This window comes from Lagopus leucura, unplaced genomic scaffold, assembly GCF_019238085.1.
Source record: "Lagopus leucura isolate 7727_CA_CO unplaced genomic scaffold, USGS_WTPT01 105-20_obj-0_obj, whole genome shotgun sequence".
Taxonomy (NCBI): domain Eukaryota; kingdom Metazoa; phylum Chordata; class Aves; order Galliformes; family Phasianidae; genus Lagopus; species Lagopus leucura.
In genome coordinates, this window is record NW_024968773.1 from 14,493 (window position 1) to 38,235 (window position 23,743).

At 58.1% G+C, this 23,743-nt stretch overlaps 3 protein-coding genes across 8 annotated transcripts; all 3 read left to right on the forward strand.

Moving 5' to 3' along the window:
* The first annotated feature begins 862 nt into the window (after window positions 1-862).
* SLC34A1 (solute carrier family 34 member 1) lies at window positions 863-5,189 on the forward strand. Of its 3 annotated transcripts, XM_042894748.1 has the most exons (13): window positions 867-1,337; window positions 1,498-1,614; window positions 1,746-1,928; window positions 2,096-2,224; window positions 2,295-2,438; window positions 2,522-2,633; window positions 2,711-2,906; window positions 3,113-3,208; window positions 3,353-3,452; window positions 3,635-3,802; window positions 4,152-4,268; window positions 4,381-4,505; window positions 4,587-5,189. In XM_042894748.1, the coding sequence occupies exons 2-13, from the start codon at window positions 1,512-1,514 to the stop codon at window positions 5,139-5,141; spliced, it is 2,028 nt and encodes a 675-aa protein (XP_042750682.1). In that variant the 5' UTR covers window positions 867-1,337; window positions 1,498-1,511; the 3' UTR covers window positions 5,142-5,189. The 3 variants fall into 3 exon arrangements, with proteins under 3 accessions (XP_042750683.1, XP_042750682.1, XP_042750684.1); XM_042894749.1 differs by lacking the exons at window positions 3,635-3,802; window positions 4,152-4,268 and having other exon boundaries at window positions 863-1,337; XM_042894750.1 differs by lacking the exons at window positions 1,498-1,614; window positions 1,746-1,928 and having other exon boundaries at window positions 1,296-1,337; window positions 2,146-2,224.
* A 499-nt stretch (window positions 5,190-5,688) lies between these two features.
* On the forward strand, window positions 5,689-7,045 carry LOC122193854 (alpha-2Da adrenergic receptor-like). Its single transcript, XM_042894753.1, has one exon. It carries the CDS (start codon window positions 5,902-5,904, stop codon window positions 6,937-6,939), a length of 1,038 nt encoding a protein of 345 aa, XP_042750687.1. The 5' UTR covers window positions 5,689-5,901; the 3' UTR covers window positions 6,940-7,045.
* A 2,481-nt stretch (window positions 7,046-9,526) lies between these two features.
* Window positions 9,527-23,743, forward strand: GRK6 (G protein-coupled receptor kinase 6). Of its 4 annotated transcripts, none has more exons than XM_042894729.1 (16): window positions 9,527-9,619; window positions 12,156-12,251; window positions 14,625-14,737; window positions 15,049-15,126; window positions 15,367-15,467; window positions 16,728-16,820; window positions 17,132-17,195; window positions 17,748-17,888; window positions 18,478-18,668; window positions 19,177-19,214; window positions 19,338-19,427; window positions 19,529-19,737; window positions 20,000-20,137; window positions 20,435-20,572; window positions 20,773-20,907; window positions 21,662-23,743. In XM_042894729.1, exons 1-16 carry the CDS (start codon window positions 9,568-9,570, stop codon window positions 21,665-21,667), a joined length of 1,683 nt encoding a protein of 560 aa, XP_042750663.1. In that variant the 5' UTR covers window positions 9,527-9,567; the 3' UTR covers window positions 21,668-23,743. The 4 variants fall into 4 exon arrangements, with proteins under 4 accessions (XP_042750663.1, XP_042750662.1, XP_042750664.1 ...); XM_042894728.1 differs by having other exon boundaries at window positions 22,327-23,743; XM_042894730.1 differs by having other exon boundaries at window positions 17,748-17,877; window positions 18,524-18,668; window positions 22,327-23,743.

Sequence of the window (23,743 nt, forward strand, 5' to 3'; positions counted from 1 at the left end):
TGGGGTGCTCCCTGGCTGCAGCCCCTGGCCAAGGGACCTTCATGCCCCTGATGTTCTGGAGAGGCACACCGCAGCCTGGTGAGGGGCAGGGGGTCCCTTGCAGACTTACCCGCAGGCTGTCCCCAAGCACAGTCTGTACCTTGAGTGTCTGCAAGGACTCTGCAAATGATGACTTCCTCACACAGCTTCATCCCACTGCTAGCACTGGTGCATGGCGTCACTGTCCCCTCCAGATCTGCCATGGCACGAACCCATGGACTAATGGAGACGAAGTTCTACTCCCCAGCTGCGTGCCCTGCTTGGCCCAGGGTATCTCATCCAGCACCACACGTGTCCCCCCGACCCTGCCACGCCAAGGGAGCAGCACGTGCTGCCAAGGTGACCCAGGCACAGGTCACACAGTGCTCCATGCTCCAGTAGGCACAGTCGAGGGCACAGTGGGTGCCCTGACGCACTCGTGGGCAGCAGCCATGTGGCAGTAGCTGGACCCAGCTCCAGAGAAACAGAAGCAGCATGGCCATGCAGCCCCTCTGTGCCCGCTCCCTTGCAGCTGTACTGGAGGGGCCTTTGGCCCCAGCTCTGCCCTTGGCTGCCATGGGCATGAGATGGCCAGGCACCACGTGGGTGGATGGAAACTTGGCAGAGGTGTGTAAATGAGGGGTAATAATAAACAGCATTGAGGCGCAGTGACAAGCACACTGGCACTGCTCCCCTTCCACTTGACCTGGCATCGTGCATGCTGAGATAAAGCATTCTTTGTGGTGCGCTGGCGTGGGCGGCATGCCACCATCACTGATGACACAGGGTCCACACCAGTGCCTGTCCTGCTGGCAGCATCATGCCACAGTGCTGATGCAACCACTGCCACCACCTTTGGGCCACGCCAGCAGAGCTGTGCACTTGGGACTGTGATGCCGGTGGGTGCATGTATGGCCTCACCTCCGGTTCAGGAAGCTCCAACAGTGAGACATCCTCTTCCTCTCCTGCAGGGGATGAAGCATATGGTGTGAGGCTGTTTTACAAGTGGTGATGCAGAGCCTCAGGCAGGCGAGGTGGGGTGCACAGGTTGTGCAAGGCACCATACTCAAGGATGTGTGCCCCATGCCACCCCCAGGACTGCGGCTGACGTGGGATGCTGTGGGGTTACCCATTAACTGCAGGAATTTCTGGGGAGGAGGTGAGCAGTGAGCAGAGGCGAGGGGCAATGCTGGGCTCCTTAGACTTTGCTCTTGACGTGCATATAAAGGGCCCTGGTGCCCCGTGGGCCACTTTGCTGGAGGAACGCGTGGATTTGGCATGAGGACATGGCGCTGTTCTGAGTGCTTGGCCAGCACCAGGTGAGCAGCACCCCCGGGCAGGACAGGCTCCTGGGTGGCCAAGGGGACCAGTGGGACAGCGCTCCTCAGCGGTGCCACCACTGCGTGGTTTTGGGGTGGCAGTGGTTGGAGCAGTGCAGATGTGGCCCCAGCACAGTGACGTGTGGCTGCCTCTGCTCAGACTCAGCCAGAGCGATGCTGCCATATCGGAGGGAGAGCCCGACCATGCCCCGCTGCCCGGTGCGGGGAGGAAGGGTGGTGCATGGGACCCCGTTTGCCTACTGCCCCAGCCCCCCAGGTAGGTCTCCCATCCTCACCACCCTCCTCTCCATGCAGAGCTCAGCTCTGCTTTCCCAAGCCAGGTGGGCTCCACGCCCAGCACCTTGAAAGGACAGGGCCATAATGCTTGTTGGATATGCCTGTATCCAGCTCTGCACAGGCTGCCGGGTGCCCACGCCTGCCCCTTCACCGTGGGAGCAGTGACCTGCCCTGACCATGGCTTCCTGTGCCCTGGCTCCCCGGGGCGGCTGGTGGAAAGTCGGGAGCGCTATGAGCTGGATGCACTGCCCTGGCAGGGGCCTCGCCTGGGCTTGGAGGAGCTGCAGAAGCCAGGTGAGGTTTTCAAGCACTGCACCCAGCAAGGAGGGCAGCAGGCGTGGAAGATGCTCAGTGCCCTGTGGTGCTGCAGGCAGAGCAGAAGGAGGTGGAGGGGACCCACAAACATGGCCAGGCATGTGGACACGTGCCTGGCGTGTAACACTCTCTCTTGTCTTGCGCAGAGCTGGGCTGCTGGGTGAGGGTCCAGTCCATCTGTGTCTCCCTTCTCAAGGTGCCTCTGATGTTTGGCTTCCTGTACCTCTTCGTCTGCTCCCTGGATGTGCTCAGCTCTGCTTTCCAGCTGGCCGGAGGTACGGCTGTGGGCAGAGGGCAGCCAGCAGCACCCTGGCTCCAGTGCCCTGCCCTCACGCTCTCTTGCAGGCAAAGTGGCAGGGGACATCTTCAAGGACAACGCCATCCTCTCCAACCCTGTAGCCGGGCTGGTTGTGGGCATCCTGGTGACCGTGCTGGTGCAGAGCTCCTCCACCTCCACCTCCATCATTGTCAGCATGGTCTCCTCGGGGCGTGAGTGCACCCGTGGGGCTCCCTGGGGCTGGGGGCAGGATGGATGAGGAGGACGTGGGGCTAGCAGGTCTCTCTGCCGACAGTGCTGGAGGTGCGCTCTGCCATACCCATCATCATGGGCTCCAACATTGGCACTTCAGTCACCAACACCATCGTGGCCCTCATGCAGGCTGGTGACCGCAGTGAGTTCAAAAGGTGAGCATTGATGGGGGCAAAGGGACTTGGAGGGGCCGAGGGCCATCCCACATTGACACGTAGACTCCGCCATGCAGGGCTTTTGCTGGTGCTACGGTGCACGACTGTTTCAACTGGCTGTCGGTGTTGGTCCTGCTGCCACTGGAGGTGGTGAGCGGGTACCTGCACCACATCACCCACCTGGTGGTAGCCACCTTCAACATCCGCAGTGGGAAGGATGCCCCTGACCTGCTGAAAATCATCACGGAGCCCTTCACCAAGCTCATCATCCAGGTCTCCTTGGGTTGGCTGTGTTGTCCCCAGGGGTGGTCCTCCAGCATTGGGGTTCCCATGCGAGCAGTAATGCCCCTAGCACCAATGTCCCTGCAGTGGCAGTTCTGCCAAAGGCTGGCAGCAAGATCCCCATCACAGTGTAGATATCCCTAGCCTGGGGATGCTGCCAGCCCCACAGTGCCATCCCCTCCAATGTGCTGTTGCAGCTGGACAAGTCGGTGATCACGGGCATCGCGACAGGGGATGAGAGCCTGCGCAACCGCAGCCTCATCCGCATGTGGTGCGACCCTGCACCTCCCCAGGTAAGGGGCTCATGGCCTCGCTATGGCGCTGGGAGGAGGAGGCTGACCAGCCAGATTCCCCCTAGAAGCACCCCATGGAGGGCGATGGGCTGAGGCTGGTGAGGATGCTATGGACTCACCCACAGAATTGTCCGCTCCCTGCAGACAGCTGCAAGTGCGGTAGGAGTGCCTCCAAACTGCACGGCTTCTGGACACTGCAGCAGTAATGGCATTGGGATCCTCCACAACGTCACCAGGCAAAAGTGTGAGTGGATCTGGAGGGGGTGCTTGTAGGGCTGGGGGTGCTGTGGGTCTGGAAGCCCCGGGCATAGGGCTGAAGGAGAGCCAGGTGATGCTGTGGGGCTGTGCGGGGCTGCTTGGTGGGGACAGGTTTGTGAGCGGGGCTGGGCAGGCCCCAGGCCCTCGCCCAGCCGTGCTGTGGGGCAGGCGAGCACCTCTTCACGGACACGCCGCTGCCGGACCTGGCCGTGGGGCTGGTTCTGCTGGCCGGGTCCCTCGTCGTGCTCTGCACCTGCCTCATCCTCCTGGTCAAAATCCTCAACTCCCTGCTCAAGGGGCAGGTGGCCAAAGCCATCCAGAAGGTCATCAACACTGGTGAGTGGGACAGGGACTGTGGGATGGGACCCTGACAGCCCCAGTCCTCTCTGCTTGACCCCTGTCATCCCCCATCCTAACCCTACCTCTAACCCCCAGTCTTGCACGAACTCCTGGCCCCATTCCTACCTGCTCCCTGCTCTATTTATGCCCATCACATCCTCTTGGTGTCCCCTACACCCCCCTTCCCATCTATCCATCCATCCTGCCCAGCAGACTCCTGCAGCCCCAAGCTCGGCCCTATACCCAGAACCCGATCCCACAGCTCTCTCCCTAGCACCAGGTAGCGGCTCTGGGCCGATCCCAGCTGACATGTCCATGTCTGTGCCGTTGTCTTGTGCCATGGCAGACCTCCCACACCCGTTCAGCTGGCTCACCGGGTACTTCGCCATGGTGGTGGGCGCTGGGATGACCTTCGTGGTCCAGAGCAGCTCCGTCTTCACCTCAGCCATCACACCCCTGATCGGTCAGCCCCAGACACGTGCCGGTCCCTGCTACAATGGCCCATGGTCATTTGGGTGCTCGGACATGTGCCTCAAGGGAGAGGACTGTGATGCCAAGGAGAGCCTCTCCCGCAGGCCTGGGGGTGATCAGCATTGAGCGTGCCTACCCGCTGACCCTGGGCTCCAACATTGGCACCACCACCACCGCCATCCTGGCCGCGCTGGCCAGCCCTGGGGACAAGTTGGCTAGCTCCTTCCAGGTATGGACTGGGGGCTGTGAGGAGACATCGAGAAAACAATGTGCCCCTATGCCCAGCTTGACACCAGCGCCATCCCCACAGATTGCCCTATGCCACTTCTTCTTCAACATCTCTGGCATCCTGCTGTGGTATCCACTGCCCTTCACCCGCCTGCCCATCCGCATGGCCAAGGCACTGGGCGAGCGCACGGCCAAGTACCGCTGGTTTGCCGTGCTGTACCTCATCATCTGCTTCCTCCTGCTGCCCTCCCTCATCTTTGGCATCTCCATGGCGGGTTGGCGGGTGCTGGTAGGGGTGGGCGCTCCTTTCCTCGGCCTCCTCTTCTTTGTGGGGCTGGTGAACATGCTGCAGGCGCGCAGCCCCGGCCGGCTGCCCAAGTGGCTGCAGAGCTGGGACTTCCTCCCAGCCTGGATGCACTCGCTGCAGCCACTTGACAGCCTCATCACACGTGCCACGCTCTGCTGCACCGACCGCTGCCGCAGCCCTGAAGGCTGGGATGAGCGTGAGGCCGCTGCCCGTGACAAGGCCAGGCTGGGGCTGGACAACCCTGTGCTCTCCTACCCTGAGGAGATGCCCAGCCCCGTGCTGCGGGTGGGCTCCCCACACCTGGCCCCACACGGTGCCACCCGCCTTTAGCCGTTTCTACTTTCCCTGGTGTCCAATAAAAGCTGTGTCCCAGCTGCACATCTTTAGTCCCTGTCCTGCAAATCCTGACTGCTGTGTCCATGCAGCACTGAGGCACTGCCCCACAGCCCATGGTGCCCAGCACTGGGGCAGCACCAAGCACGATGCTTGGCACCACAGTGGCACAGCGATGCTGCAGCCAAACCTGTACTGTGCTCTGCAGTTTGCCATTGTCCTGCTGGCAGTATCACTGCATCCCTTATCCCTGGAAAGCTGAGCTGCAGGGATGAGTTTGGTGCCTCTCCACTCAGTGTCATGGCAGAATGTAATTGCTGGGGCTCAGCAGAATACTGGCTTGGCACAGCATAGCACCACAGCGCCCCAACACCGCGGTGGAAGCTCACCTGCCCCAGTGACCCCGGCAGGAGCCCTTTAAGCATTGGCTACAACCACTTCTCCCACTGCCCACAGATGCTTGGGCTCCTGCCAGCGATAGCGGCCGTCCCTCCCTCCCTGCTTCCCGCCCTCCCTCCTCCCTGGGGCTGGGACGAGTGAGCGGGGTTGCTGCAGAGCCACGGTGCAGCCGCTGCGGGGACGGCACGAAGGCAGCAGCAAGGGAGACAGTGGGTTGGCCCCACTGATAGCGGGTCAGCTCGAGAGGAGCCGCAGCGATCGGGTGATGGAAGGGTCGAGCAGCAAGAAGTGACGGTGAGCAGGGCGTGCACGGGGGGCAGCCCCATGGGGGTTCGGTCATCAGAGGGATCGGTGCAGCATGGAGGCTGCCATCACCCCACCCAATGCCTCCAGTAACAGCAGCCAGGCCGGCAGCCCCCCGCACTCGCCGGCGGCCACCGGGCTCATCCTGCTGGCTGTGCTGGCCGTGCTGCTGGCCACGCTGGTGGGCAACGCACTGGTAGTGGCAGCCGTCTCCACCAGCCGGGCCCTGCGTGCCCCGCAGAACCTCTTCCTGGTGTCCCTGGCTTCAGCGGACATCCTGGTGGCCGTCCTCATCCTGCCCTTCTCGTTAGCCAAAGAGGTGATGGGCTACTGGTACTTCGGCAGCTTGTGGTGCAGCCTCTACCTGGCGCTGGATGTGCTGCTGTGCACAGCCTCCATCGGGCACCTCTGTGCCATCAGCCTGGACCGCTACTGGGCCGTCACGCGGGCGGCACGGCTCAACCTGCGGCGCAGCCCTGGCCGCGTGAAAGGGATGATCGGGGCGGTGTGGGCCGCGGCCGCCCTGGTGGCCTTGCCACCCCTCTTCAAGGCCCGGCCGCGGGCACGGCAGTGCGAGCTGATCGACGAGACATGGTACGTGCTGGCCTCCTGCGTCGCCTCCTTCTTCGCCCCGTGCCTCGTCATGGTCACCGTCTACTGCCGCATCTACCACCTCACCATGCGTCGGAGTGCCGCCGTGCTCGCTGCCCGCCGCGGCTCGGCCCCGTGCCCTGGGGATGCCAACAGGAGGGCATCATGGGCTGCAGCACCGACCCGGCGGCACCGGAGCCAGCACCAGAGCGTGTCGCTGTGCCGGCGGCGCTTACTGCGGGTGCGGGAGCGGCGCTTCACCATCGTGCTGGCCGTGGTGATGGGGGCCTTCGTGCTCTGCTGGTTCCCCTTCTTCTTCACCTACAGCCTGGAGGCTGTGTGCGGGGAGGGGTGCCGCGTCTCCAAGCCCCTCTTCAGCTTCTTCTTCTGGATCGGGTACTGCAACAGCAGCCTCAACCCCATCATCTACACTGTCTTCAACAGGGATTTCCGCGCTGCGTTCCGCAGACTCCTGGCTGCCCTGGTCCGGCACGGCTCCTAGGGACCCCCGGGGTGGCCACCCCACTGCGCTGTGACAGAGATGGGGGATGGAGGGCTGTGCTGTTGGGGTCTGAACTCAAGGTACTTCCAGAAACGCAGGGTTTTGCAGGGCGGTGAATAAAAAAAGGCAGAACTGCACGCCCAGGGCTGGTGTCTGCATCCCAGGAGCGCTCAGCTCTGCTCCTCTCCCAGGTCACCCCATCTATCCCCACTGTCTCTTGCAGCCATGGGTGACTTCTCAGTGGTGGCACCTTCATTGAGTACCAGCAACCTGTGCCACCTCACCCTGGCTGGATTTGCTGGAGACCGAGCAAATGCCAGTTCCCCTGCATCCACGTGAGTAACTTCTGGCACAAAGCACAGAGACAGACCCTGCAGCTGCTGCAGGACCAAAGCCCTAGATAGCAACATTGTGGCCACTGGACTGAGCTCCTGTGCCGTGCAGCGCCACAACACAGCCCAGTGCCTTTGCTGGGGCTCTCTGGCCAAGCCCCCCAGCATAATCTATGCCATGCTGCAGGAGTACCACGGATGCCACCTAGCCTGCTTGAGGCTTCAAGAGGAGAGATTGTTCTGTCCTGAGAGAGTGTAGACGTTTCCGCACGGAAACACAGGGCACAAGGGGGCAGGGGGCAACTGTAGGGTGAAGACCGAGGGCAACCACAGCCCCAGTGCTGGGCAGGGCAGGCCAGCCCCGCTGCTCCACACAGACACGCAGGGGTCAGAGGAGGCTCGGCTTCTCCAGCTTCACAGCTCAAAATAGAAAATCTCAAAACATTAAACTTTTGCTTGGCTAAAAACAGCCACCGGCGCCTGGGAGCCGGAGCCCAAGGAACGCCGGCCCAGGGCCAGCCCTGGGGTGCAGCGAGGGATGCATGGCCCCAGTCAGGGCACAGCATGGCCCCGCTCCCCGTGGGGATGCTGTGGGACAGGCCCAGCACTGGCCCTGCCGCGGAAGGAGCTGCCCTATCGGCACCGCCTGCTTCCCTCCCGCAGCCAGCCTTCAGCCTTTGCACAATTAAACAGCACTTTGCATCTAAAAATACCCATGAACATGATGGGGGCATAGCTGGTTCAGCTGGGGAGCGATGTTTCGTAACCCACTGTGACACCCTGGATGGGTTGCTCTGTCCCCTTCCATTCAGCGTTCACTAAGTCACTTTAAACCCCAGCAGCATCACCCTTATTGCCGCTCAGCTGCTGAGCAGCACTGCTGGAAGGGTGATCCCCTGCGAGCACCGATTATCCCTGCCCCCACGTATTACTTGTGCTTGCCAGAGCTGAATTGCATCCTGTATTTTCAGGCTGTTTCTCACATTTGTCCAGATTAGTTTGAACGATTGCTCTGTGCTGCAAGAAGCGGGGGTTTGCAGAGCTCTCCTGCAGCCTCAGCTCCTCTGCAGATCCCAAAGCAGAGCCCCAGCTCCACCAGCAGCAGGATATCTGTGCCTGCCCTGATGCAAAATGCCATTGAGAAAAGAAAGCTGCTACCTACGGGACCCATATGCAAGCACACGCATACAGAGCTGTTGCGTTTGAGGCTTGGGTTAAGCGTATGTCACTTCTAAAAGCAGAAGAGCTTTGAAAGGGGGAAGCTCTGTGTGAGCTGACGTGGGGACTGACACCGGAGATCCTTGTTATTGCTGTGGAGACATAACCAATGATGCAACATCTGATCCCCAGCAGATGCTGGAGGATGCAGCAGACCACAGCCATTACAAATCGCACAGGCAACAAGCACTCGCAATAATGCCTTATTATCGGGAGAGATAATGAGAACAGGAACCGGTTCCTTCCTGCTCGCCGGCAGGGCGGCCTGGGCCGGCCCCCAGAGCACAGGCTGCAGGAAAGCTGCCATGCAGTGCTCTGCTGGGGGGAAGCACAGAAATGCGGAGCACTGCGAGCGCTCAGTGACTGCCCCACAGTGACTCGTTGGTGAGCAGAGCGTACAGCAGCCTGCCGTAAGGCAGCCTTCATTCACTCAGAGCCCACAGCTAATGGACGGGCAGCGAGAACAGACCTTTGAGTGAACAGAGTGAGCCACCAAAACACGCAGCACACAAACACCAACTACCCGCACCACCATCTGCCCCGAGCTCCACCTCAGCACTGCGCTATAAGCAGCCTCTTGACCCCACCCCTAAGCTACGCTCCTATCATGGCCCAGTCCGCCGCGGAGTGGCAGCTCTACAACCCAATCAGAAGCCGTAGTAGGCGGGACCCTAATGTGGTGGGCGCAGTTACAGCTTGCCCAATCCTTGCCCGGCTCTGCCGTGCACTTCTCTGACTGACACCTGCGCCTCCAATCATCGCCCGCTCCCAGCCCCGGATAGCGCTCCGCCAATGGCCGCCGCATGACGCGCTCTTCTCTCTCTCCGGCCCGCCCCCTCACACCTCCGCCCTCCTCGGGCAGGGGCGCAGCGGAGTGGGCGAGGCTTCCTTGGGGGGATCCGAACCAATGGGAGCGCGGCGCGGGAGGAGCGTGGGCAGGCATTGGTGGGTTGGGCCGCGGTGGGCGGGGCGTAGCTGCGGCGGCGGCAGCGGGGGGGCGGCGGCGGCGGCGGGGCTCGAGCGGAGCGGAGGGGAGCGGCGCGGAGCCGCGCGGGAGGTGGCGGCGCCGCCCGGGCCCATGGAGCTGGAGAACATCGTCGCCAACACCGTGCTGCTCAAGGCCCGAGAAGGTGAGCGATTCCTGAGCAGTGGGAGGCGGCCGAGATGGGGTGGCAGGCCCGGGGCCGGGAGGGCCGCGCTCCGTCCCGGGGCGTGGGGTCGAGGCCTGCCGCCGCGCCGGGACGGCCCAGAGCCGCGGTGGGACGGCCGCACTGCGCCTCTGAGAGAAGCTGCCCTGCAGCCGCGGCTGCTGCTCGTCTCCTGCCCGTATCCCTCCTCCCGGGGGGCAAAGAGGTAAAAAAGTTCACTTCGGGCCGGCACGTCGCAGCGCGACCGCTTGTACCCGCGCAGGGCTGAGCCGCGTACCCGCGGCCCTCCGTCAGTGCAGCGCGTGGAGCGGGGCGAAGCGCGCCTGGTGCTGGAGGGACGTGGAGCTGAGCCGATCCGGGACACCTCGAGTGGCTGAGAGAGAACCGGGAGCTCCGTCCACGGCTGCCTGGGTCTGGCTCCACAGGGAGGTTCATTAGATTGCGTGGGGTGGTGGGGAAGCACGGCCCCTCTGCGGCTGTGGAAGGGCCGCGCTGTGTGACTGGCCGGGCCGAGTAGTTTCTGAGCCCGAGGGGCTCGCTGAAATCCAGTTAGAGGACTTTGGAGATTAGATTTGTGGGAGCAAAGAGCATTGAAATTAAATTTCCCTGGGCAGAGACAGTTCTGAACTGCTTGGAAATCAGACTTCGTTCAGATACTTCAGGCGTGGAGGCTGTCGAGCAGCGAGTGGGAAATCCAGCAGTTGCCATTGTGGTTTAGCTGAAGTCAAACCCAGACAAAACCAAAGAGCAGCACTTGCAACTTCAGGACGTGAAACTCCTCTTGACACGGAGCAGCCGGGAGCACAGCCTCTGCAGTGCTGTGGCTGAAGTGGAGTGTGGGGCTGTGTGAGAGGTGTGGCACAGCTGCTGCCCTGCTTTGAGGTGCTCCTCTCTGCTTTGATGGAGAGCACTCGGTGCAATAAGGCCCATGCACACACCTGTGCTCAGTGTGTGCCATCAGGGTGTGGACAGCAGTGGGCACAACAGGATGGTGATTTCTCTTGGAATGATCTTTCCCACTTGTTCCCTTTGTCTGCTGGCTTGTGGCAGATGGGATGTGACCAGCCTCAGAAATGTGACAAGCGCTGGGTCAGGCCTGCCTCCCTCTTGCCCTGTCCTCTAAATGAAGGTTGCTGTGTGCTGCTGGGACAGAGCTGCATGGGGGTGCAGGTCCCCACTGAGCTGTTTGCTGCGTTACCTGCAGGGGAGCACAAGCTGCATCTTCAGTGTGTCATGGGACATAACTCTGCCTTCTTCTACATGCTTGTGAGAATGCCTACACTCCTGTGCTCTCACCTACCGATTGTCCCTGTCCTTGTTTGTGGCTGGGAGTTGTGGCTGACAAGGTGTCGGTGCTGCTGGTTTCTTCCACCCCTGCTTACCCTTGAGTCACTTCCTTCCTGAGTTTGTACAGTCGTGCGGCCCAGCTGCCACGGGGGGCAGATGCAGCACAGCCACCCAGCGGTGCCAGGGCTCACGGCTGCAGCCATCCTGTCGCATCCCATCCCACCCCATTTACATGCCTGTAGTGTAGGTGCTGGAAACCCGGAGCGTGGGTACAGGGAACATCTGAGGACCGAATCACATCTGCGGTGGAGGAAAGCATTATGAAACTGTTTCTCAAGAGCTGAAAAATGGTGTTCTTCGTGGATTTCAGAGTGCTGTGCCTTTGGCCCGACTCAGCAGTGAGGTTTAACGCATTTCCAGAGTCAGGGGGGAGTTTTTGTGTTTGTTGGCACTGAGCAGGAGGAGCACAATCCCTAGAGGTTGGCTGATCTGAGCAATCAGGCATGCAAGTATTCCAGTATTTAGTGTTTGCTATGATGTAAATTTTTTGGTCTATCTGGAGTTTTCCCACCCTTTTCTACAGCACTGGGCATTTACTCCAGCACCTGAAGATGGAATAATATCTAATTGTTGGATCTTGCTTTTCTGAGGCTGGCTTATCTCTGCAGAACAGTGGGAGTGTCCCCACTTCACAGGTGGGAAACTGAAGTGATGAGCCTGGGGCAATGCAGTGAGTTCTCTGTGGAGCTGGGATTAGAGCAGGAATTCCTGTCTCCCAGCTTCGTGTCCTTTCTCTGAGAGCCCCTCCCTGCAGTAAGCAATCAGTCTGGAATGAGTAGGTGGCATGAATCTTAACTACAGCAAGAAACCAGCAGCAAAGAGCTTCACACCAAGCACAGTTTGGCCTCAAAAGGGCCTGGGAGCCAAGGCACAGAGCAACCTGTGGCTATAGGCACTCCTCCCTCTGCCGTGATTTTCCCATCTTAAATATGAATGAAATGTCCAGAGGAAAGACCTTACTGTCATTGCTTTGTTCTGCTTTTAGAGCAGCCGGAGCAGTCGGTCCTTCCATTTCCTCTGGCAGTCAGCTGAGGCTCCAGCGTCCCTGTCCTTCTGGCTGGGAGGCAGCGATACCGCTTGGTGCTGCCCGGGCTCCCGGTGCAACAAGATTCATCTGCAGTCGGACGTCCCTCACTCGTAACTCACCCTGCCGAATCTGTGTGCCCTGCAGGTGGTGGCGGAAACCGGAAAGGCAAGAGTAAGAAATGGCGCCAGATGCTGCAGTTCCCACACATCAGCCTCTGCGAGGACCTGCGGCAAGCACTTGGTGAGCAGCAGGGCTCTGGTGTTGGGCTGTGGGGCAGCTGTGTGGCTGCGACCTGTCAGATCACAGGAGATCTGAATGCAGGTGAGCCGTGGGAGGGCCAGAGATGGGTGATAGGGCACAAATCCTGGCCAAGGATTTGGCCAACGCAATTTAGAGTGCGGGGAAGGAACAGTGGGCAGGTAAGTCACAGCTGTGTGGCACTTGCTGTTGATGTACCCCCAAGCCTTCTAGATGGTGAGAAGATTCAGTAGAGATATGTGTCCTTCTCTGCACAAACAAACCTGCCCGTTGCTGTGAGCATTGCTCAGGAGTGCCTTTGCATAAATTACAAAGGTCCTGCTAACATCTTCCTGTTTTCTTGGCTGATGTTCAGCCTTACGCTGCAGATCTCAGCTTCTAAAATTAAAGCAGCGACTTTACTTGAGCAGAATTGGGTTCTTGCTGTGCAGTATGGATGAGAGTTGTACAGCTGAGTAGGGCTAGGTCCGTGATTTTAATTCTGCACTTTGTACTCTTCATGATTTTAATGTTTGTGCAGCAGGTTTGGTCCTGACATTGTATAAGATTGTTTGAGGAGTTGACTTGGAAGGTGGGAGTGATCTGCTTTCTGGGAGGGGGAGAGCTTGTTTAAGTTGTTGCTCCATATTCATCTGCCAGCTGGAGAGTGGCAGTGTTGACTTTGTTTCAGAGCGGGTGTCGCCAGGCTGACTGGGTTTGGGATGTGTCTCCAGCTCCAGTCCCCAGTTCTGCACTGCGCAGGTGTTCCAGGTCCTGGTACAAGGTCCTAGAAGTCACTCAGAGTGGTTCCATTTGAAGGTACACAGGACCATGGCACTTGAAATAACAACCTCCATCATCCAGATTATAACTTCCAAGCCCACAACACCCAGTTCAGCTGCTTCATGTTGGGCACCACCTTCGTGGCTCTTTCCACAGTCACTGCAGTCAGCTGGAAACTGCAGCCTTGATACTGGACATGCTGCCTCACTGTAGCGGGCCTTGAGCACTGAGGTGCTTCTGACATGGGCTGTCTTCTGCACAGCCACCCTTCTGTAGGTGTCATGATCTGTTTTCTAGCATTGATGTTCATTTTTGTTGTGCTGCCCATTTGCTGGTGATGAATGCTGGCGGTTTGTCCATCTCCATTGTCCCGCTGTCCCGTGATGCTGTGGAGGCGCCTCCCAGCCTGTGCTCTCACCAGTGATGCCCAGTTCCCCTTGCAGAGCCATGAGGACAGCGCTCTCGCAGGTGGTGGCTGCCTTGTTTGGTTTCCTTCCAGGAGAGACATCCCCAGTCCCTGTGCTCTGGTGGCTTTGTTGTCCCCTGGCAGCCAGATAGAGGTGTGTTCACTTCCTGTTGCAGAGGCTGGGCAGGATCACCAGTGCGCTGGTGCTGCTGCAGAATTGGGATTGTGTGCCGTGACTACAGAGAGCAACCTAATGTGTGCCTAGGCAGCAGCAAGGTGACCAAAAGCCCCCAGTCTTGCTGGCAGCAAGCTCCCATCCTCTACAGCAGTGGGGAATTCCTTCCCCTGCAAATGAGTAAACCAGCTGGGGCAGCCAGGATGGTGAAGCAGCCCCCACAGCAGCGGAGGGGGGAGGGGGGGAAACACAAGCAGGATCGTAGCCCTTCCATGCTTGTGCACCACCAGGAAGCCATAGCTTCCTCAGGAGAAGCTGCCACATGGTGGGGGGAAGCCATCAGCACCGAGGAGCACCAAGAGCCCAGGGCAGGGTGAAGCATAGAACTGGAAGTGCTTTGGATAGTCAGAGGTGTGTGTGCCTGGTTCAGAAGACTGTGGGGAGATGGGTAGGAGGAATCACTGGGGGAAACCAAGTTCCACGGGGGCAGTGGGACTCGACTGCAAAGAGGTGGCTGTTCCATGGAGCAGGGATGTGTGATGGTGATGTGCAGCATTAACGGGACATGGCTGGAAATGGTTCCCCCCACATTGGCGCCGCTGCTTTCAGCAGGCTTTGTGAAGCAGAGTGATTTGTGAGAGTCATCGGAGCAGCCCTCAGCCTGGGAGTTCTGCCTCCAGACAAGCTCAGTGTGTTCCACAGTGCCCAGGGAAAGTTATGTATCTGATCACCATGGAGAGAGGATCAAGAAGAGAGCCTCTAGCCAAGCAGGAGATGCTGAGATCCCTTGCTTAAAACAAGACGGGGTACTGTATGGAAGAGCAGTTCAAACATCTGTTAGGGAAAACCTTCCATAGAGGGTCATAAAAGCTCAGCCTGTGGCTTCTTGTCCCAGCTGGGTGCATTTCTGTCTCCTGGGAGCCGTGGAGCCCCTGAGCAGCCAGAAGCCTCATCACTGCTCCCTGGGGCCGGGAGGAAGGCTGACAGTGTGTGATCTCCTCCCCATTTGCAGAGCGGGACTACCACAGCCTGTGTGAGAAGCAGCCCATTGGGCGCATGCTGTTTCGGCAGTTCTGTGAGACACGGCCTGAGCTGTCACGCTGCGTCAAGTTCCTGGATGCTGTGGTAAGAGCAAAGCCTGTCAGGCTTCCTTGAGAAGGCAGGGGTGTTCTTGGCATCCTGGGCACGATTCAGTTGGCTCTGGGTGTTCAAGCCATTGCCAGCTACTTCTGGGCAAGGAAGTTTTCCTGTGAGTTGCATTTTCTCTGAGATAGGGCTGGGCCTTTGCTTAGGGAGGTGTTTGCCAGAGATCTGGTTCTCCAGGAAGGCGCAGTGTTGTGGTACCTGGGCAGGGTGTTGCTGCTGTGCAGCTGTTGCCTGGTAGCCCGGCCTGGTTCCCAGCTGGGCCTGTCCCTGACCATGTTTGCTTTTTGCAGGCTGGGTACGAAGTAGCTCCAGATGAGAAGCGGAAGGAATGTGGGCAGCACCTGATTGAAAAGTACTTGAAGCCAAAGGTGAGCGAGAGGGCTGTGTGTGCTGCCTGCAGTAGTAGAACAGCTGACAGTTGTCATTACCCCTGTCCTGCTGCAGTGCTGGACAGGATTGTGAGGGTAAAGTCCACCTCGCAAGTGCCTGTGCTGCTTTTTCCACTTGTTCTGAAGCAGATGAGCACCTGTGTGCTGTTCCTGTGGTTTCTCCTTCCTGACAGGACCCTTGGGCTCTGCTGCCCACTGACTCAGTCCTTTTGTCCCCAGAGTGAGGACCATGTGCCTGAAGTCCCCTCCCAGCTGGTGGATGCCTGCTGTGAGAGGCTGGAGCAGGAACCTTCCAAGGAGCTCTTCAAAGAATCCACTAAGTGAGTTGGAGGGCTGGGCCAATCCTGCAGCTGTGTCACAGCACAGTGCTGGGTGCTGCAGCCAGCTCACCTTGTCCACTCCGTTCCTCCAGGACGTCAGAGATTGATGCCAGGGCTGGGACTGTGTGGAATGGGGCCAGGGTACTTTGGGGCTTGCAGCGTGCAACACAGCTCCAGGAATCCAAGCTGCAGTGGAAACCTTTGTCACTCCTCTCAGTTTGTCATGGCTCTGAGCTGCCACCAAGGAAGCCTCAGAGGCTGGCCATGCTATTTCTAGTTTTGTGCCTGGATCTGGTGGGCACCCATTGTGCAGAGCTGACTGCAGCAGTTTCAGTGCCAGCTGTCCTCTCCCGCTGACCACAGATGTGGCTGTTGTGGCTAGATCATGGTAGCTGTTGCTACAGCAATCTAAGGTCACTTCTGCTCCCTGAGCTCATCACAGAAACAGTGTTCGAGGTCATGGCTCTGGGTGAGAAGAGGAAGCTGTTAGATAAACTGGGCTTACAGCCCCCACCCCTCTGTGAACAGTAGCAGCAGCACATTGCCTAATCAAGTGTGCAGGGCTGTGGCAATGGGTTTGCTGCAGTCTTCTGGGGAACGTTAACTCTGTGTGTGGTAACTGGTGTCCTTGTCTGAATGCAGAGCCTCCGGGCTGGGCCCTGCCTTCCCTTGGCAGGCTCTGAAAGGGAAAGAGCCCATCCGCTTCGCCTTGATGCATGTCTCCAGTCTAGACACTAAGTCTAAGGCTTTCTATTCCGCTGGGCAGCCTTGGCACCAGTCTCTGAGGCAGTTAGCTCTCAAGCAGGATCCCCTGTGGCCTTTTGTGCTGGATATTCATCTGAAACCGAACAACTCAGTGCCTGGTACTGAATGTTGCTAGTAGCTTTCAGCAACTGATTATAGCCTTGTGCATGCATTTGCCCAGTGAGGGGCAATTGCAAAGAGTCCTATCGCCCCCCTTTGTCCCACAGCTACGGCTGCTGCTGAGAGGCCACAATGATCAGTGCCAGTCCTGCAGAAGGCAGTCCCAGGGTGCTGCCTTCGTCGCAGTTGTGCCTCCAACGCACCTTCCTTTTGGATCAAGACTTAGCACAGAGGGTGGGCTTTAGGGTCAGGGCCGTGCAGGGTGTGTGGGTGATTCAGTGCAGCGCGGTGCTGGGTGAGGGGATGGCAAAGATACGGGGCTCCTGGGGCTCCTCACCTCCTGCTGTGTGGCTGTGAGCAGCTCTCAGCTGTCTTGCTGGCTCTGCTCTCTCCTAGGCTTATCCACGACTACCTGAGTGTGGCTCCCTTTGCTGACTACCTCGACAGCTTGTACTTCAACCGCTTCCTGCAGTGGAAATGGCTGGAACGGTAACATCCTCTGGCATCGCTGGGAGACCTGCACCCTGCAGCACTTGGGCTGCCTGAGGGGTCCCTAGGGCTCCTTTGCTGCTGGGCCAAGGACCTGGCCTTTGCAATTCCTTTCCTTCAGGGCCCCCTGTTGGCACAAGGAGCCTCTATCAGCTGCCCTAACCTTGCTTGCTTGCAGGGAAGCAGGTTCTTCTTAAGCAGGGGTTTCACAGTGACTCACAGGCTCTCAGGCCAGGGTGTGGGGGTGGTTTGAGTTTCAGCCCCTGTTGTTTTCCTGTTTCCATCTCACAACAGTTTCCTTTGCTCCGCAGGCAGCCGGTGACCAAAAACACTTTCCGCCAATACCGCGTGCTAGGCAAGGGTGGTTTTGGAGAGGTGAGTGGCCAGCATTTCCTCTGTATTTGGGGCGGGCAGGTGGGGTGCTGTAAGCTGCTCCAGCACTGGGAGGCAGGTGCTAACAGCTGTGGGATTTTTCTGAGATGTTCATCTATGTTCTGTGCTGGACACTGCTGTTCTTTGGGCATTGCATTATCTCAGCTCCCTTATGATAGACAAGAGCTCCCATCTTGCAGACATGGGAGATGCAGAAGGTGGTTGCACAAAGTAGGCAGCATGTACTTTTGGTGCCTGGGATGAGAATAATTTTCTCCCCAGTCTCTTGACAGGGGAAACTGCAGTCCCGAAAACTGCTGCTCTTTCAGGCTTCTTTTTGTTTCTAGTGTGGCCTTCTGTTTTTGCAGGCACCAGCCTGCTCCTGTGGCACCTTGAGATGTTGCTGTTCCCTGTGTCTTTGTGGTCCTTGCTCACTTCAGGATGGGGCTGAAACCAGGGCAATCTTCACCTTTCTGTGCCTCACTTCAAGAGCAGAACCTAGACCCCCACTGGAAACAGCAGTGGGAAGGTGCTGAGCCTTGTCTCCCACTCCAGGTTTGTGCCTGCCAAGTGCGTGCCACAGGGAAGATGTATGCCTGCAAGAAACTGGAGAAGAAACGGATCAAAAAGCGGAAGGGAGAAGCCATGGCCCTGAATGAGAAACAGATCCTGGAAAAAGTGAACAGTAGGTTTGTAGTAAGTACATAGGAATTGCTCTCACTTTGCTGCAGTGGTTGATTCTTCCCACAGTCAGCTGGCCTGGCTCTTCTGTGCTCCTCACACTGTGTGGAAAGGCAGGAGCAGGCCCTGCCTATAGAGCAGGGTCCCTGTCACAAGGCTGGGATCTGGCAGGACCTTCCACTGCCTCCACAAAATGATCTGAATGGCTCCAGACTGCCAAATGGGCAGAAGCCTAGCCCTGTGCTGTGTGGTGGACAGCTCTCTCCCTGTCTGTGCAGAGGTGTGGACTGTCTGAAACTTCCCACTATGAAGGATTCATCAGATGGTGCCCCAGGGTTGCTGCTGGGTGCTGCTTGCCCCTAGAGGGGAGCGGTTCTGGCTCAGAGAGATGAGCATCCTTCCTCTCTGAGGAAAGCTGGGGGTGTACAGGGGCTACTGGGCACTTCCAGATCCTCCCTGGGTTTGAAAATCCACTGTCTGCTCTACAGTAGCCCATCCTATTGCTGCCCATATCCTGGCTTTTTGGGTGACAGTACCCATCAGAGTGTGGGTGTCTCCCTCTTCCAGCTGTGTCTTCTAACAGCCTTTCTGCCCTGAATTGCAGGTGAGCTTAGCCTATGCATATGAAACTAAAGATGCTCTCTGCCTAGTGCTGACCCTCATGAATGGAGGGGACCTCAAGTTCCATATCTACCACATGGGAGAGGCTGGCTTCGAGGAGCCCCGGGCAGCTTTCTATGCTGCTGAGATCTGCTGTGGCCTCGAGGACTTGCACCAGGAGAGGATCGTGTACAGGTGCGTGCTGCCTGGCTCCAGCAGGGGCACTGGCTGCAGGAGCAAGAATGTTCCTGCTGCCCTTACTGTCACTGCTGGGACTGTCTGCTCAAGAAAATAAGCTTGCTCTTGAAAGCAGCACAGAGCTGGGTGAGAGGAGATCAGGAACGGAAAGCTGATCTCACAGGAGATGCAGAAAGGCATAGCCTGGCTGCCTTGTGCTGGTGAAAGATCACTAATAGGATGAGAGTGCTTGTGATTGCCTCAGTACTGACTCTCTGCTCCTCTCTTGCATGGCCTACCTTATCTGGAGTTGTGCACCTGAAGAGAAGGAAGTAGATGTAGACTCAGTGCCTCCTGGTGGAGGGCTGAAGGGGGATCTTTCAGGGCTAATTCCAGGGCGAGGGCTACCTACAACAGGGCTGTGCATCCCTCTGCTGTTTACCTGTGACTTCTTGAGATGTCACTGATCCCCGTGTCCTTTGCTTTCATAATGGGCTCCTTCTTGATCAAGCTTCTTCCTTCCTAGGGATCTGAAGCCTGAGAACATATTACTGGATGACCATGGTGAGTGCAGAGCCCAGGTCCTTTTCCCTTCCTATGCTTGAATCAGAGTGGCTCCAAGTTCTTGGCAGCTTAAAATATTATCTCACGACTTGGATTTGCTAACTTGTGCCCTTCCCTGCACAGGTCACATTCGTATCTCGGATCTGGGGCTGGCTGTGCACGTGCCTGAGGGCCAAACAATCAAGGGGCGTGTGGGAACAGTTGGCTACATGGGTAAGAAGCGATCCTGGTTTAATTAGAAAGTAGCTTCTGACTGCACTGTGCTGCACTGCGCTGTGCTCTCCCTGACCTCACATTTTCCTGCTTCTGCACAGCTCCAGAGGTGGTGAAGAATGAGCGCTACACGTTCAGCCCAGACTGGTGGGCACTGGGCTGCCTGGTGTATGAGATGATTGAGGGGCAGTCCCCCTTCCAGCAGCGCAAGAAGAAGATCAAGCGGGAGGAGGTGGAGCGGTTGGTGAAGGATGTGCAGGAGGAGTACTCAGAGAAGTTCTCGCCCTGTGCCCGCTCCCTCTGCACCATGGTATGAGTGCAGCCCTGTCCCCTACCACCCCTTTGCACACAGCAGCCGAACGTCAGGACCGCTCCCTGTAGAGGTATGGGTGGGAATGAGGCTCCCTTGCTCTGACAGTGGTAACAGGAGGGTCCAGAGTGCCTAAATTCCTCACTCACAGATGCCTTGTGAGCACGTGCCGTTCCTGGAGACGTACTGCAGGAGTCCACCGACCTCAGGGCTGCTCCTGCCTGAACTGCTCTGCCTGGAACACTGATTTCGTATGTTACAGCTCCTGTGCAAAGACCCTCTGGAGCGCCTGGGCTGCCGAGGAGCTGGGGCTAGGGAGGTGAAGGAGCACCCTCTCTTCAAACACCTCAACTTCCGGAGGCTGGAAGCAGGCATGCTGGATCCACCCTTCAAGCCAGATGTAAGTGCCTGTCCACCTCCTGACCTCTTCAGTCACTGATGCTCTCAAGAGAAGAAGGAGCCCTGCACTGGCTCGCCTGAGGAGATGGGGTCCATCACTCTTATTTCTGGGGCTGCTGCTCTGGCCATTCACCTGAGGGTGGGCTGCTGGTCACAAGTGGGTCTGACCAGTGCTCCCTATGTGGCAGAACACAGCTCAGGCAGGTAGAAGGGGCTCACGCTTGGCCAGTATCCATGTGGTTTCAGTGTGTGTTATCATTGTGCAGCCTGGCATTAGAGCAATGTTTGTGCTGTTTAGCCCCAGGCCATCTACTGCAAGGATGTTCTGGACATCGAGCAGTTCTCCACGGTGAAAGGAGTGGAGCTGGAGCCCACGGACAATGACTTCTACCAGAAGTTTGCTACTGGAAGTGTGCCCATTCCTTGGCAGAATGAGGTGAGTGGCAACTAGCACATACACCAATCCTTTTTTACAGGACAGGTCTTTGCCCCTGCTTGTGTCACTGTGGCTGGGCACAGCATCCTGCAGGGGAAGCAGCAGGAACTCTGCTGTCGCTGCTGCCCTTGCGCTCTGCTGGGCCGTTGGTGACAGGCTTTGCATTGCAGTTGCTGCAGCCATGTTTTGCCCTCTTTCAGATGATAGAGACAGACTGCTTCAAGGAGCTGAATGTGTTTAGCACAGATGGCACGGTGCCCCCAGACCTGGACTGGAAAGGGCAGCCTTCACCACAGCCCAAGAAAGGGTTACTCCAACGCTTCTTCAGCAGACAGGTATGAGTGCTTGCCCAGTATTTCTTGCACAGCCCTGAGCCCTTTCTCACTGATGCAGAACTGTCAGGAAGGTGGGCATGTAGGGGCAGCAGATATGTGCCCCCACGCTGGGTTGAATCCCAGGGCTCTCAGGAAGTCCCATGCAGGGCTGCAAGGAGCCTACCCTTGCCTGGCTGATTCACACTGCTGCATGTTGAGGGGGCTGGTATGGAGTGTCCTGGCTAAACATGCTGCAGTTGCATGGAGAGTGAAGGTGCTGACGGTACTAAAATAGCAAGTCTTCTCCCTTCCTACATGAATAATACCATCCCTGAAGAAGACCTTCATCTTGCTGTGGTCTGTGTGTGCTCCTGGAGTCTCTGGAACATTTCTCCTAGGCCTTGAGCAGACAGAGAGAGCAATGCTTTCTAGGGATGAGGAGAGCAGAAACATGCATCTGCTGTGGGCTTGCCTGCCTGTATGTCTCCGCTGAGCCAAACAGTATTTGCCTTCTTTCCAGGACTGGCAAATTCTGGGCTGCTGCCTCAACAGCTGCTAGCAGCTGTGGCACTCGAGCATGGCTGGCTCCAGCCTGCTCTGGACCCACTCCCAGTCACCCGGTGCTGACTCTGACTTCCCCGTTGAGTTCCCATTTGTGCTTAACTGTTGTGCTTGCTGGGAGACACAGCTCTTCTGTGGGCAGGCAAGACCTGCCCAAAGATGGGCTGCCTCATGCAGGGGTTGAGCTGTGATTTGCCACGTTTTCTCTTTCCAGAGGTGAGCAGTCTCTCCTGGCTGCTCTGCTCAGGGAAATACCTGGTGGCCCACGGACATGGCAAGATCTGGGAAAGAGGAGTGTTGTCCTTCGGTGCCTAACCCTTTCCCCCAGCAGAGCATAAGCTGTTTGTTGTTCTAACTGCCCCCTGAGCCGCTAATCCTGCTCCCTGCTCTTGCTGCCTTCCCCACTGTGGAGGAAGCTTTACCCTCAGCTTGAGCCAGAGCTGCCCCTGTACTGCTGCAGCTGGGAGCTCTGCTCCCAGGGGGCTGTGAGGAGGCCAGGGTTCCCCTCTCTCTTCTCTTTGGATGTCCTGGATCCACAGAAGAGTTGAGATACTGTGAAGAGTTTGGCATTGTCCCATGCTCAGGCTCCCTCCCCAGGGCTTCAGCTGCTTTCTGTGACCTGATGAGTCCTGAGTGAGGCAGATTGTATGCGCTGGCACTGAGCTGTCTCCCTGGGTGGCTGTAGTCTATGGAGCCCATCTTCCTCCCAGCTTCTGAGCCAGTCAGCTATGCACTCACAAATATGTCTGCTAGGAGCTGAGCCCCAAAGTGCAGCTTTGTTTCTCTGCCAGAGGGCAGCTGTAGACCAGGTTGTGTGACTGTGCTTACCCTCTGCTTGCTGTGCTCCTCTCTCCCTCCTCGTTGCCCCTCTGACTTCAGGACTGTTGTGGGAACTGCAGTGACAGTGAGGAAGAGCCCACCCGGCTGTAGAGCACAGTCTGTTCTCCGACTCCTGGGACCCTCTTGCCTCTCCGGGTGCCCAGAAGAACAACAGCCCAGCCTGAAGGACAAGGTAGCAGTGGCCCCACGAGGTGGATTTGTTTACAACTTTACATGTCTTTTTCTGAAGACTGTGAGGATGGCTCCAGCACTGGCAGCAGCACATGGCACCTCTGGCTGTGCGTGAGCCATCGTCCCCAGGACAGAACTGGACACTTCTGAGTGCTGCTGGGGATGGTGCTGCTGCTGCCCACCCACTGCCGCCCCCCTCTGGGGCCAAGGGCAGGAGGGAGGGATTGTGATGGTGTGGGCCAAGGCCGGGCTGGAGCAGCTCTGACACATTCCATGGTGTCGAAGTGGCACTGCAGGTTTGGTGTATATTTATATATGTCGGTCTGTACATATCACATGTCAATTTTTAATCTATAGGTGGGGGCCTGCACTGCCCCCACTCTGTCACAGGCACAAATGTCCTCCTATGGGGGGAGTGACAGTCCCAGCTATGTACCAGGGAGTCCTGGGCAGAGGCCTTCTGTGCCTTGAGATGCCTAAAGCATCTTTCCTGGACTTTTCTGGCCCTGCTGAGGCGTCCCTGGCTCCAGAGGAGTCCATTGCTCAGCCCTGAGGCACAGGAGAATGCTAATGCCAAAGCATCTCCCTTTGCATCCTGGCAGCAGAGCATCACTGCCTCATCCCTGCTTCCCTGCCTGCCGGAGCCTGCTTTCTCCTGCCTTATCTCACACGTGCTGCCAGCTCCTGGGCACTGATCCTGGCCTCTTCAGCCTGCTGGCAGCCTGCCTGCAGCACAGCAGGACATGGCCACTTCCCCAGCACCTGGCCAGAAGCTGGACCCAAGGGATAGCCCAGTCCCTGCGTGCTGCAGGGTTGACCCAGCACAGCCCCACCAGCTCGGCTGGCTTGCTGGGGACACAAGCAGGCCCCAGTCCTGGCTCGGTTTTGATGGCTGTGCTCTTGAGTGTAAAGTTGTGACAGAGAGACTTCCTTGCCCAGGGCCATGACCCTGTGGGAGTCATAGTGGGAGCAGGGCCAGCCTGCAGGATCCAGCAGAGCTGTGCCTGAGGGCAGGGCATTGCTACAGGGGCCTGAGCCTCCAAGGGGGTCCTGTGTGGACCCAGGGAGCTCAGCCTGGCTCTCCTGCCTCTGTCCTCCATGTCATGTCCTGTCCTGTGTATATGTGTCCCAGCTGTGTTCCTAGCAATAATTGGTCTTGTGTGTGTACGTGTGTGTGCTGCTGCCCTGTGCTCGTTCTGAGCCAGGCCCCACGGCAGGGCTGAGCACCAACTTGGACCTGTGGTATCATTTGCTTGCCTTGCACTAAAGTTTGAAAGTATTTACA

Bases quoted from the DNA above. Each gene is read 5' to 3' on its own strand.
- SLC34A1 (XM_042894748.1), top strand. From the start codon at position 1,512: ATGCTGCCATATCGGAGGGAGAGCCCGACCATGCCCCGCTGCCCGGTG. The intron at 2,225-2,294 runs GTACGGCTGTGG...GCTCTCTTGCAG, and splicing joins TGCTTTCCAGCTGGCCGGAG to GCAAAGTGGCAGGGGACATC. The intron at 4,269-4,380 runs GTCAGCCCCAGA...CCTCTCCCGCAG, and splicing joins AGCCATCACACCCCTGATCG to GCCTGGGGGTGATCAGCATT.
- LOC122193854 (XM_042894753.1), top strand. From the start codon at position 5,902: ATGGAGGCTGCCATCACCCCACCCAATGCCTCCAGTAACAGCAGCCAG.
- GRK6 (XM_042894728.1), top strand. From the start codon at position 9,568: ATGGAGCTGGAGAACATCGTCGCCAACACCGTGCTGCTCAAGGCCCGA. The intron at 17,196-17,747 runs GTGAGTGGCCAG...CTCCCACTCCAG, and splicing joins GCAAGGGTGGTTTTGGAGAG to GTTTGTGCCTGCCAAGTGCG. The intron at 19,215-19,337 runs GTGAGTGCAGAG...TTCCCTGCACAG, and splicing joins CATATTACTGGATGACCATG to GTCACATTCGTATCTCGGAT.